At 24.6% G+C, this 15119-nt stretch overlaps 1 protein-coding gene across 1 annotated transcript; it reads left to right on the forward strand.

The window, feature by feature from the left end:
• Nucleotides 1–635: 635 nt before the first annotated feature.
• LOC145836375 (modulator of macroautophagy TMEM150B-like) lies at nt 636–9373 on the forward strand. Its single transcript, XM_082944184.1, has 8 exons — nt 636–643; nt 1977–2051; nt 2360–2416; nt 2987–3054; nt 3327–3454; nt 4481–4621; nt 8847–9008; nt 9206–9373. The coding sequence occupies exons 1-8, from the start codon at nt 636–638 to the stop codon at nt 9371–9373; spliced, it is 807 nt and encodes a 268-aa protein (XP_082800310.1).
• Nucleotides 9374–15119: the final 5746 nt, after the last annotated feature.

Consider the following 15119-nt stretch of genomic DNA (forward strand, 5'->3'; position numbering starts at 1 on the left):
TTTTTTTTCTGTGACAATCTAATAAGTAAAACAAGGTATATAATGAATTTATAGATTAAACAAACTTAAAAACTGTACACTTAAAAAATTTAACAATTAAAAGTAGAAAGAAGTTATTCCTAAGGACTAATCCTAGCTTGTTGCTTAGTGATTATTTTAAAGAATTGAAAAACAATCTTATAATATTATAAAAAACAAACTTTTCCAAATTAAGCTTAAGTATAAACTTTATATCCAAATTCAATATGAAAAGTTTTGTAAATATTAAACAAAGTTTGTTAGCTTGTATCTTTGAGTTTTTTTCTTCTTTTCTTTTTTAAGCTTTGTTTAACTTGTTTTTTTAGCAGTGATAACTAGACTTTTATATTATAAAAAAGTTTTTACAGTTGTATTAGTAAAAAAAAACAAACTACAAAAAACCTTGCTTAAAATTAAAATACTACACTAAATTTAAACTATAGTTTTATAAGCTTATATTGTGTATAATAATTTTTATTTTGGTATTTTGTTTGTATTCTACACTTTACTTTTTTAAGAACTCTTTCAGAGTATGTTAAAATAAAGTGTTTATTTAATTTTACAGCTAGTTCATAACTTTTAAATTATTAGTTTTATTTCATAGAAGGAACACAAGAATGCCAAGGTATGAATTTTTTATACTAAACTTTGAGTTTAAAATAATATATTATTCTTTAAAAGATGGTTAATACATAAAGTAGCTTAGAAAATTGTATATAAAAGCTATACAGGAATATTGCTAACAAAATATTATTAAACAAAGAATTTGTTATTTTTTAGTTAACTTAAAAGATATTTTAGACAACAAAAATGTATATTTTGTAAATATGGGGATTATCTTAAATTGTACTTAAAAGTACTATTTATTACTGTGCTAATCAAATAAGTATAAATAAGTTGTATACATTTATAACCTTATAATTGAATTTAATAGGTCTATAAGTGTTTACCTATTTCATAACAATTATTAGTAATGAAAACGAATAAGTAATTAGCATAAATTGAACTCTAAAGTTGTTTTCTATTTTCATGCTGTTAAAATTAACCTGTACTGTAAAAAAAAAATATTGATTAAACTTTTATTTATATTTTATAAACCTTAAAGATAAAGAATATAAGCATTAGCATTTATTAAAAATTCTTAAATATATTACACTTAAAATATTTCAATTTATACCAAGCTACTGGGTTTTGTAAACATAAATTACATCTGATTTTAGCTTAATAATGTAGTTTAAGAGATTAAACAAGTTTTGAATTTACAAACATTAACAACAATTAAAGTATTTAGTAAATAACACATAAAATAGTTGATGTAATTATAATTAAAACATTAGAAATTTACAATTTTTTATGATTATTTCAATTATTTAAAAGTCTTAAAAAAAAAAAATTGAAAATATAATAGCTAAGCTTTTAGCAATGTTTTATTTTCATTTAAGGTGTCAATATGTATAAAAAATGTTATATTTTATGTTGATAAATTTAAACATATAGCATATACAGTTTGTAATTGTTTTATGTTGTACTGAAAAAGTATTATTTACTATACACATAAATACAGTACTTAATTAAAAAGCTCAAAACAATTTGGTATGAAAGACAAATTAAAATGTATAAATTGTTGTGACATGGCAAGGTTCAAAATTTCTGAATATTTAGTTGAATCTTCAGAAAACTATAAACTGTTGTATATATATATATATATATATTTCAATAACACTAGTTCAGATTAAATATTCAGAAATTAGTATATTTCTTAAATTACAACAAGCTGTTTAAGACAGTTTTATTAAATTAAAAAAAATACATTGAACAACTACATGTCACTGTTAATCTGAAAACTACCTGTATAAAAATGAAAAAGCCTAGATTATAAATTTTTGCTGTATAAGTATAAGTATTAAAGGTTCTTGAGTAGTCTAGAAATTGACAGTAATTATTATTTGTTTCAATAGTAAGAAAGGACCACTTCAATGGAAATTTCTTCCATTAATAGCTGGTATTGTACCTATGATTGGACTTGCTATTACGTTAGTATTAATTGTTTTCATATGAGTTAGTCTTTATACTGGCAAAAGAAGAATGGTTGTTTACTTATTTTTTTTAGTTTTTTAACTTAGTTAAAAATTGCATAACAAGCTATACTGTATAACAATAAAATGACAATACGTGAATTGTTTTTTAAAACCGTGTGCTAAACATAAATTTTTATTAGTTTTAAGTTAAAAGAGATACTAGAGTAAATAAAGTAATATAATATATTATATAAATAAGTAATTTTGAAATCTTTGTGTTTAGTAAAATATACACTTCAAATTTTATTCACATATTACTTTAGGTATACGATTGCAAAGACAAGTTGCCACGTGGAAAAATGGTATTTTCCAATGGTAAGGTAATATAGTTTTTAATATTTTATTTAAAACAAGCTTTAAGCCTTCTAAAAATATTTTTTTTTGTCTTACTTTCCTTAAGTAAGACAACAAATTGGTGATAACCAAACTTGATACTAAAATAATGTTAGTTATAGTAATTTCTAAAAAAAAAAACTTTTACTACTTGTAATATAAAAAAAAAGTTTTTTTCTACTAGAAGTAGTTACTTATAAAACAAAATAAAAGTAAACATCATCGATTTCCATTTAATTTAGTACAAAATATAAGCCACCAGCAGGGTTTCCTAAAGTTGGCAATGATCACCAAACCAGCTAAAGTGAGAAAGGAGGGAATAAGCAATTAAGGGGCTACAGGTCGATAATAAGGTCTTAATTCGAAACTTACACTAGGTATTCTGCAGTTGTTGATGATGAAAAAAGGTGTTAGGCGTTTTTTGAGAAACTTTCTTGGAGGGGAAAAACTTTTTAAATTTCTTTAAAGGGGGCATTTTGAAAAAAAAAAACTTGGATATCCTGGCATAGACAGAAAAGATTTAAAAATTAAATAAACGTTCAGAATATTTTTTTCAGCTACACTGGAACAAGATTTCCAGAGCTGATGTACTTTGGACTGATTCTGAACCTAGAAGGATTTTTAGGTTAGAGTTTCTACAATAATTAGTTAAACAGCACAGCTTAAAATCACTAAACATGAAAGAAATATTTTAAAAGTTGTTTTTTTAATTCAATAAGTTCTTACTAACTGTTAGAGTTCAACGGTATTATACAATATAAAGAAACAAAAAAACAAACAAGAAACAAAATGTTATTAAGGATAAACTTATGTTAAATAAAATTATATACAGTTTTAATTTTCTTAAATAAATTAAATCTTTTATTTTCAAAAAAAATTTTAACCTTAACTTAACAGGATTGATGGTAGTATTTCTTGCATGGAGGTATTACCGGCATTTAGGAGAAAAATCAAAACTCAATAATATAACTTTGATAATTGGTTTCGTTAGCAGTTTTGGTATAATCATTGTTGGCAATTTTCCTGTAAGTTGTTTGTACGTGTTTGTTTATTTTGTTATTATTGTTTAAAACGCTAGTGCTAAAAGACTATATTACCAAAGTAAAATCTATAAAAAATTAGTTTTTTTTTTTTAAACAAACAAAAAGTTTATGTAACTTAAATATTTTCAAATAGTTGTGAAGAAAATTTGGCAAGTAAATTAAAATGTATCAAGTTAAACAGCTGTATTTCAAATGGTGCATAACATTACGTAACTTGATATCAGCGTTAATAGTTTGGTTAAACATTTCATCATACATTTTGTCGTGCCTTAGGGGCTGTTTATACAAAATACACACGCAGAACTCACATACGTGCGAGTCTCAAGTAGCAAACAAAACCTGTTTATTTTTGTAAAACATATAAATTCAATCGTTTAATTTCACACGTTTTTTGTCAATGAACTGTCAAAAAAATACAATTTCTGTAGCATATTTTTGTAGCGTTTGTGACGGTTTTAGTTCTTAACAATGTATATTTCAAATAGAACTCAATAAAAGTTTTTTGTGGCTATCTAACACATTCTTAACAAGCTTATAACTAATATAAGTTAGTATAAATATGAAATTATTCAATTTTTTACACTACTAAACTTTAGTGCTACGCACTTATACATGTAAATAAAGCTGTATAACTCACAAAGTTGAATGTTAAAGTATAGTACATAGTCAAGTTGGTAGCACAGAAACTTAGTAGAGTGAATGTTTAAGATAAGATTAACTAAGTTTTTTTTACCAGCAGGAGACTTTACTTATGTTTAAAGGTCTGAAGTTTCTTACCAAATATACTACTATATCTCAACTAATTATTTTTCAATTGGTATATTTTAAGAAAATTTGTTAGAATAGTACGTACTTTTTTGTTTTGTCTGATGTTTAAGTGGTTTACTATTCTTTCGTTTATAAACATATTTAAAAAAACAACAAATTTTACCTTTATATTTTTGATGTAAAATCCTATTTAAAACACGAAATGTAATCATCTAACACAAGTAAATAAAATATATTTAGGTAATTTTCAGTAAAGTAGTACATTATGTTGGTGCGGGTTTAGCATTTGTACCCGGGACTTTATACACAATGCTTACTGCTAAATTGAGTAGAAAAACATCAAGCTCATCTAAAGTGAAAAGTATCGACAGAATTAAAATCGTCAGAATGTTCTTAGCAGCTATCATGCTTGTTGCGTTCTTTTATTGTTAGTTTTTATTGTTTTTTCACTCAATCAACTAGTTATAAATATCTAAAAATTGAGTTTTATCATAATATAGAAATTTTGTTGAATTACACTAAAACGTATAAATTCTAATTTTTTATCAAAATATTACTGATTTTAAAGTATGTTTAACAATATATAACCATTTTTCATACATTTTAAGGTGTAAAATAAACGAGTTTTATATACTTGGTGTAAAAACAATTCAACTAAATTTAAAAAAATCTCTAGAACTTAAAATATACAATTATAAAGTAATTTTGAAAATTATCTGTAGTTAGAAAAATACAGTTAGTATCGTTTTTGAAAATATTACTTAAAAGATGATTAGATAAACTTATTTCAGTTTGCTGTTTCGGTTTTTTCAAAACATTTCTCAGTCATCTTCCCAAAAAGGTAAATAATGATTTTTGTTTTTTTTTGCTGCATAAAATATTATTTTATCACATAGTTAAGTTGTAAGAGTATTGATATCTACTACTTTCAAATTGAAACTAGAAATTTAAAACTCAAACATTTATTTTTTTATTTGTCCAAAAACAGTATATATAAGTATTTAGTTGAGCAAAGTAAAACAAAGTAAGTGAAAAAATATGTTTTATATTGCTTAAATTAATTTTTTTTTAAGCTATACTTAAAATGAAAAATAAGCTAGAACATTTTCATTAAATACTCTTTAATTTAAAATAACTTAAACCTAATTTATTGTAAGAAAAGTCATTGTAAGATTTTTTTAACTTTAGCTATGAATTTTACAGAAGTAAAATAAAGCTCTTGCAGTTAATACAAAATATGAAAATATAAAACGTTCATGACTTTTCTGAAATTAAACCAGGGGTCGGCAAACTGCGGCCCGCGGGCCAATTGCGGCCCGCGAAGGGTAAATCTGCGGCCCGCGAGCTTGTTATTTTTTTGAATGGAATGCGGCCCGCGAAAGAAAATTTTGTGGCCCGCGAGCATGTAAATGTGGCCCGCTAAGCAAAATTATATTTCTAGTTAAATTTTTCTGGTAATTCGACTTAACTTGATTAGTTTGATTTTAAGTCTCTCTATAACATTTTAAAATAATTTCAAGTAATTACTGCTTTAGTTTAAAAATGTGAAAAAGACAGATTAACGTTCTAACAGGATATGTTTCTCAGTTTCATAATTACTTCTTTTTTACAATAGTAAGTAATTATCTGAAAAAAGATTGTCAAGAGTGCTTTGATTAGATTTAATAAGCTGGTTATATAATACCTATAATTAAATAAACTAAATGCAAATATTTTCCATTTTGTAGAAATGTAATGCACAGTAATTAACTTAAGTGTCATTTCTTTATAGCTTAGATATACTTTTTTAATATTTTTTATACCTCAGTTTCTTTTATAATTTTTTATTTGTAAATGTTTTTTTTTAGTTTGAATACATTTAAAATAACATAGTAATAAGAATTAAGGTTCATTTGATTTTGGTTTGACACATATTAATTTTTTATAAGTTTTCTATGCACACAAACTTAAAAAAATGCTCATATTTTAAACAAATTTTTATTTAATACTTTAGTTTGTTTAAGTTTAGTTTATGCATACTTTTCTTACATTGTTATTTATACATGTCATATCTCAATTTGTACAGACACATTTATAATAATATATATGACATAAGTTAATATAGTTTTTGTTAGGTATACAGTCCATTTTTCAAACATAGTTTTTTTCAAGCTATGTTAATTTTTATGCCTTGCATATCAATACACACAATTGCTGTTTTTTCGAGCTACCTATTTAATATAAACTAGATATAGGGATGGTAAATTTATAAAGTTTGTACATTGTTAATCAAAATAGTTCAAATTCAAGCAAATAAACAACTAAACATTGCCACACACTCGGGCTATCACTTTTTGAAGACTTCAAATCTCAGGCCAACTAAGCCATTTTTTAAGTTTTTAGTTAGAATTGTTTTTTGTATACAAAAATATCAGGAATGTGTTTGTTGACTCAGGCTGGCTTTTTTGCTTGAAAAAGTGTCAAATTAAACTTATGATGTATGTTTTGCTCAATCCACAGTGTTAGTTAAAGTTTTAATATATCTTAAGTTTTAAGTCTTGCAGCTGATATAATTCAAAATATTATTTAAATTATTGTGTACATTAAAGAATGAACAATCAGTGTTGTTAAAAAATTTGAATCCCGGAAAAGCTTTGAATTAGTGAATTTACGGGTAAAAATTCTATAAAAAAACTTGTACTTGAGAATTTTTGAAAAAACCTGGAATTTCAAACAATTTTTACATTTAAAGTAATGAAATTTCGATATAACTCAAAAAAAATTACCAAATAAATATTTTTTTATTAAAAAGAATATTATAGTAGCTTAACATTATTTTTTAATATTGATAAATGTTTTAAGACATTTTTTTAAACTTTAATTAAACTTTATACTAAAAATAAAAGAAGGAATTGTACTTCCAAAAACTCCGTATTGGTACATTGCACTTTTACTTGAAAAATTTCAACGATTGTTGTGCTTCGCATTGGAACTAAACAAAGAAATTCTACTAAATTGTCAAAGTTAGTAAAAACATCTCTAATAAAAATTCTCAGAAGAGCAATAGTTTTTCTATCAGTGCTCTCATGTTAACAGTTTGATTAAAGTCCTAATTTGATTTATGCGACTTTATAACCTTAATGCATTTCCTAAACACGACTTCATGTTGTCATTGAAGAAATAAACAAAAGTTTTTCATTACCGCCAACATCAATTCTTTATAAAATTTTCAATTATAAACGATAACTCGTTTTAGGTAATAAATTTTGCTACTTTGTTATTTGCCTTAACAATTTTTTCTGATTATTCTGTAGTTACTGAAGATAATAATGTGCTTTGTCGGAAATAACTTTGGTGATTTTTGTTTATTTTTTCTCGCAATAACTCCTAACTAAAGCTTTTTTTATTTTTGTAGCTCGTCTTATATTTTACAATTAATATTTTTAAATGCAATATTCTTATTGGAAATAAAGAATTGCTATCATGCTTAATAAAAAAAAATCTACTTCGCTAATGACTAAATAAAATTTTATACTTTTGTTAAACTTGTTTAAGTAACTCAATTGTCCATTCCAGCTGACTTATATATTTTTGGAATGTAGTTTATTTACTGTTAATAACCTTTGTTATTTCTTAATGTAGTGAATTTTATACTAACTGAATTGCTACACAAACAGGCTATTTTAAAAGCTTGAAAACTCAGGTGTGTGTGAAGCTTTTATTTCAAACATTTTTAAGAAATCTTCCAATTCTCAGAAATTTTTTTTTGACTGTTGTGTAGTTTACTTATTGCATTTTTTTCTTGTTTTCTTACACTTTGTGTACTTTTTGATAATGATGATATTTTAACTAGGTATTTAGGCTTGATTAACAACTATTTATTAGCTTTTTCAAGTTTTAATAAATTTAAGCTGGTTAGATACATCTCAGACATTTTTGCTTTTTAGTGGCAACCATGTAAAAGTCTAATTACTAATAAAGTATATTATTAAAGTATTTTAGAATTAGTTATGTTAAATCATTTATTTTAGCTTTCTGGAATACAAACATGACATTACTAAATTTATTAATAAGTGTAAATTATTTATCTCGTAAAAACTTTTTTCGAAGTAAATATTCTTAGAGATATGAAAAAGTGTTGATGATATAACAAATGTATAGAAGTAATTTATAAATTGTCTTTCAAGTTAGGTTTTTATAGAGAGTTAGGTTGTAAGTAAAAATAAAAAAGTATTAAGTTTAACTTATTAAGTGCTTATGGAAGTACATATTTATTAAAGTACATTACTCAATGTAAATCATAATCTTATGAATATTAATTTGAAAAGGCATTCTATGTGTAGCTATAATTCATTTTAAATAATAAGGTTAATAAAAGTAAAACTTTTCTCTAGTGTGACTAAAACTAAAACCATAAGATTATTCAAATGTCACTAAAACTAAAACTGCGGCCCGCGAAGACTTTGGAAACTTGAAATTTGGCCCGCGACCACCAACTGCTTGCCGACCCCTGAATTAAACCATACAATAATACAAACAAGTCTTAGTTAAAAACTTATTGTATTTAAAGATGTACTAAAGTTATATATCTTTTTGAAATAAACATTGACTTAAAATAAAACTATAGGAGAAAATTGACGAAATAGATCTGCTTAAACCACTAGAAAACGGGGATTGTCCTTTTTATCCGAATAATACGCGGGGAATCGACCTTTTTGGCGCTTTAATGGAATGGATTATGACATTTTGCATGATGATTTGTCTCGTACTCTACTACTTTGAATTTAAAGTTTGTTTATTTCTAGATTTCTACTACTTTATAGAAACATAAAAATCATAGAAATAAATTTTACATTTTAATTGTGGTTAAGGTGTCAATACTGTTTTTATACAACTGTAACTTGTGCTTCACACGAATTGATGAAAAAAAAATTATTAGAAGTTCACATTTATCTGAAGTTTTTAGAAAAACAACTTAAAAAACAGGAATTTTCTTCAGTGAAAGTCGTTCTTAAGCAAAAAGACGAAAACATATTGACTAGTAACAATTCAGAAACAACTGAAGTTTATGAAGATAATATTAACAGTAGAAGAGATTCTTACTATGATGATAACAATATAAAAAATATTTACTGCGAACAAAATATCATATGATAAATCTTCTGCAAAAGAACAACTTAGAATATAACAATTGAGATTTCTTTTAGATTAATATAAACATTAAATGCTACAAAAGGTTTCTAGTGAATTAATTTGAAGAAAACTTTAGTTTTAAGTACTTTAAAAAGCTTGTTCTGGAAGTTAAAGTTTTTTTAATAAATTATCACTGCCGCCTTCAAACGAAGCATTCTCTTACTTAAAATAAAATAAAAAACTTTTAAACAAATATATTTAATTTACTTTTAGATTGAATTTAAGTCCTTTTTTTCTTTAAAAGAGGTTTAGTTATAACTGTAAAAAATTGTTCGTTAAAAAAATTAGAAAAATAGTTTAATCTTTTGTTAAAATTATTACGATAGTTCAGTAAATATTTAAAATCTTGTAACGGTAGTAAACTGTTATATAACAAATAAAAATTTTTCATTAATAATTTTGTAAACTATAAACAAAAATATAATTTAGCCCCTGAGTTTACTCATACTTGATTTATAATGAATAAAACTAATTTTTACTTGACCGATAAAGCTTTTAGCTAGGTCATATTTATTTTATTACAATGAACATCTTTTCAATCTACACCCTTAACATTTGTTTTAAAAGCGTATAAAGTTTTTTTGTCTTAATATTACTTTTGTCAAATGTCTAAATAAAAGTTTAAAAAGAAGTTTAAATATTGTAAAACGACAAAAAAGCGCTAAAAATAATTGTCCTAGGACCTGGTACACGGAAAAACCTTTCGGTTATCGAATCGCACACAACGGATACCTCTTAACGTTTTGTCTAGGACTGAGCAAATGATATCTTTGTGAATCTTAAAAAAGTATATAATAATTAAAAAAAAATACAGTTTAACTTTTGTAAAAACAAGCTATTTATAAAACAACCAATTTTAATTATAGCGCTTATGTTATTTTTATTACATAATACCTCATCAAATAAATATAATTAATAATATGTTTGTATCATTTAGTAAACGAAAATTTATATTACATTATTAGATATAAAAATATATTACAAACTGCTATGAAAACTTTTACTTTTTGTTTTTTTTGACCTGTTTCGCTTTAAGTTCAAGTTAAATTTTCTGTCATTGTACGAATATTATTTTATAAGTGACGAAAATTCGTCATTCCCAATTGTTCTAATTTGAAAAAAAATAGCGTTTTTTAACCAAAAGTTTATTTTTGTTGGTATAAAGTTAAAAAAATATTATGATACATTATAAACAACAGTTTTACGTTTATACCGATTTTAACTTAAAATAAATAATTTTAATAAGAGCAATAAGCTTTGTTTGAGACCATGAATAAATGGCAAAGTATTATGGGTTTTTTTAAACGGGAAGAAAATTTTGTCTAAAAGTTATATTTGTTTTTTAAAACTTTAAAACTATGTCAGTCTAAATTGTTAACAGTAATTGCATACATTTTTATTAAGGGTTGCATGACAATTAAAATTCTAATAACTCAAATTCTGACTATTCAAAATCTTAAAAAATATTTAAAAGGCTATAGCCCAAAAAAAATTATGAATTAGAGTATTAGACAAATAAAATACAAATATAATATCTACAGGCCACTTTTTTTTCGCAAAATCTTAAACACTTTTACTATGTTTTTTGGGGTAGCTGTCTAAATTGCGCGAGTGTACAAAATTGCACGAGGGGACAAAATTGCACGAAAACACAAAAATGCAAGAAGATACTTTTGCACGAAGACTAATTTGCGCGAGATCAAAAAGTTGCACGAAGATAAAACTGCACTTAGACAAAATTGCACGAAGGTTCACTTTTGCACGAGGGTATATTTTTGCACGAGCAGACAGTTTGGCACGCAGACACTTTTGCACGAAGGGTCTTTTTTGCACGAGTGACAATTAAGCACAGAGGGTCAACTTTTCACGGGCTTTGTTTCCTTCCCAGGGACGGGTCAAAATTGCGCGTAGAAATTTTTGCACGAGGGTACAAAATCGCACGAGAAGACTCTTTTGCACGAAAAATTTTATAAAGTATTTAAGAAAGTAAAAAAATCAGAATTAAAAAATTTAATAACTAAATAATAGAAAAATACAAAAACAATTATAAAATATTTAAAAATATATATAATCTGATTTATAAAATTTATTAACTAAATAGTAGAAAAGTAAAAAAAAAAATTAAGTAAAAAATTTAAAGTAAAAAATAACAAATCAATTAAAAATAAAAGAAAAATTATAAATAAATATTAAGTAAAAAGTATAAAATCAATTAATAGTAAAAAAAATAATAACTAAATAAATAGAATACATAAATATATATTTTAAAGTAAAAGAAAAAATGTTCAAAAGATTAAAATAGATAATAAAAAACGTCAGATTTAAAACATCAAGTAATTAAATAATATTTAAATTTCATAACGATCAAAAATCAATAAAGATTTAAAAAAAATAGAAGTTAATATATTAATTAATAAATACATTAAATAAAAGTCAAAAAAAAAAGTTAATAAAATTAATAATAAAAGTCGAAATAAATGAAATAAATAATTAAATAAATTCAACTAAAAAAGTCAAAATGAACAAGTTGTATAATAAAAAAAAAAAAAAAACAAAAGAAAATTGTATAAATAAAAATAAAATCTACATTTTACAATCAGATTCTAACAGTTATTAAAATATAATTACCAAAAAGATATTTGTTTATACTATTAATTTTTTTTTGTTAAAAATAGAAATTAATTAATTGTAGCTGTTGTATTATTTTGTTTCTAGGATTTTAGTCAAAAGCTTTTATCTCCTTTTTTTTTAAAGTAGAAAGAAAATTGTTTCTGACAGTGCTTTGTCGCAAGTCTGGGTTAAATAAAGAGAAAAAACAGAGCAGGAGAAACTTAAAAGCTAATTAGAGAAAAACGCGTGCAAATAGTGATGAAACTAAGATTAAGTTCAGACAAGTAGAAAATAATGATACATAAATTATGTTTTAAAGTTTTATGTAAAAAAAAAAAATAAGTATAATTTACGAAAGTACACAGCTATAACAGAACTTTCTGTACAATGCACAATAGAAAATTAATCAGACAGAGATTCTCCTTTTTAAATTTATTTAATTTTCTCACTATTTTGCAAGCTCGTTTTTATCTGTGCAAAAGTATCGTCGTGCATTTTTTCCCCTTGTGCAATTTTGTACACTCGTGCAATTTTAACACCTTCCCATGTAAATATTATTTATTTATTTTTATTTGTAAATTTGTTTTATTTAATATTGAAGTTTAGTATGATTTTAATTCAATTTAAGTTTACATCAATACACGCTTATTCTTTAAAAAGGGATGTTTTTCTTAAAGAAAAATTCTAGTTTTATTATTTGAAAAAAACTTTTTAAACTTTTATTAGTTTTTAAACACAATAATTTACTTTCTATAAAAAAAAAACTAAATAAATTTAACAAAAAAAAAGTTAACATAATACTAATTAAATTAAGATTAATTACACTAATACATGCTTTTTTTTTTAATATAAAGGTTTTAATATATTATTTATTTATTTTAAGTTAGTATTTTTCTTGCAAAATTGACCCCCATGCAAAACTGTCTGTCGTGCAAAATTGACCTTTCGTGCAAAATTGTAACTCGTGCTAATTTGCGCTTCCGTGCAAAATAGTCTTCGTGCAATTTTTTCGCCTCATGCAATTTTGTTCTGGTGCAATTAAGTCCCCACGTGCAATTTAGTAACCTCGTGCAATTTTGTCTTCGCGCAATTTAGACCTGTTCCCTGTTTTTTGATTGGTAAAAATAGGAATATTTTTTTTACTTTATATAAGCCGTATCTCGAAAAATATTTAATGTTTTTCAAAAAGTAAAAAATCACTTTTAGATAGATATTAATGGACCTACATATATATTTTTCGGTCGGGTGTCACTTTTGCACGAGGGGACACTTTTGCACGGCGAATCTTTTGCACGACCGTCACTTTAGCACGAAGGGACACTTTTGCACGAGGGCACACTTTTGCACGGCGTCAATTTTGCCCGAGGGGAATTTTTTACACGGCTTCACTTTTGCAAGGAGTGTCACTTTTGTACATCGTAACTTTTGCACGAGGAGACACTTTTGCAAGGTCGTGACTTTTGCACGCAAGGTCATTTTTACACGTTAAAACTTTTGCACGATGTTACATTTGCATTTATTCTTTATATTTGCATTTTATTCGTTATATTTTCAAGTATTCTTATGAACTGCGAAAACTTTAAATAATGAGTAGCTTTTGAACGGAGCTACACTTTTGCACCTTCGAATTTTTATTTTCTCAAAAAAAAATTAAATAAATTAAAAAAATTTCAGTCAACTTAATTAATATTCGCTTTCAAACGTACGTTGTTTTGAATAAGTAAAATGTGGTATTTTTCTGATGAAATTTTAATGTAAACATTTTATTTTAAGTTTTACGTAAAACAATATAATAACGTACCACAATTCATTAGTTTGTATTTATAATCTTAATTTGAACAAAGTAGATGAATACAGGTTTTTTAAATTTTTAATTAAAGCATTTTTGAATATTTTAAATAAAAATAAACTGAATTTCATTAGTTTTTAAACAGAAAGATAAACCTAATTTAATAGGGCTTTTAAAACGATCTTGACACTAATTTTTAACTTATATTCTCTTGATGTTAAAGTTAGCATTATATAGTTGTTTAACAAATATTTTAAACTTATTTTAGTTTCAAACAATTGTAAAATAAATAAAAAAATAGTTAATTTATGAAGTGTAAAGGTATTTCAAACTTTACTTGATGTTTATTTTCTAGTTTTGTTTTTTGTTTAGAAAGAGAATAAAAAAGAAACAAAATAGCGCTTTTATATAGTTTAAACTAGGATTATTTCATTACTATGATGTTGTATAATCATAAACTAAGCCAATGAAAGAGTATCATTCGGAAGTTTGAACGTATGTTTATAAAAAGTATCAAGAGTACTCACACCAGACTGCTTGATCATGAATTAACCAATGAGAGAGTAACATTTTTAAGTTTAAACTTATGTACATTCAAAGTTTCTGGAGATATTAACACCTAGCAAAAATTACCTTGCGTGCATAAGTGACGCCGTGCAGAAGTGTCCCCTCGTGCGAAAGTGACGCTCGTGCAAAAGAGTCGCCTTGTAAAAGTGTCCAGTCGTGCAAAACTGACGCTGATGAAAAAGTGACCCGTTTCTATATGTTTTCATATTTGACAAGTATACATTTCTTTTTTAGTTGTGGCCTTTTCAATTTTGTTTTAAGAATTTAAAATGTCGAAACTTAAATCGTCCGAATTTGAATAGTCGTGCACCCTTATCAAATATCTCCCGATATTTAATTAAACGTTTTTAAGTATATCACTTTAGTAATTCATTGTAAAAAAAGCGTTTCGTGTTTTATTATTTTCAAACTAAAAAATGTTTATTTTTTAGTAAAATATTTTACCTTGATTTTTAAAATAATATATTTTAAAGTTTTAGATTATATTAAAGTTTTTAATAAGTATTGTTATGTAAGTAAAAATTTTAAAGCATTTTTAGATAATTTAGAAGTATAACATTTTGTTTGTACTTGCTGTTAAGTAATATGAGTAAAGAAAGTTATATACATATATATATGTATATATATATATATATATATATGTAAAGATACACTACATTTGAAATTAACTTCATTGAAAACTATCAATTATGTATTGTAGAAACTAAAAGCAATATTGTTATACGCTTTAAGTAAACAAAA

This window comes from Thalia democratica, chromosome 5 (assembly GCF_965202585.1).
Source record: "Thalia democratica chromosome 5, ktThaDemo2.hap1.1, whole genome shotgun sequence".
Lineage (NCBI taxonomy): Eukaryota > Metazoa > Chordata > Thaliacea > Salpida > Salpidae > Thalia > Thalia democratica.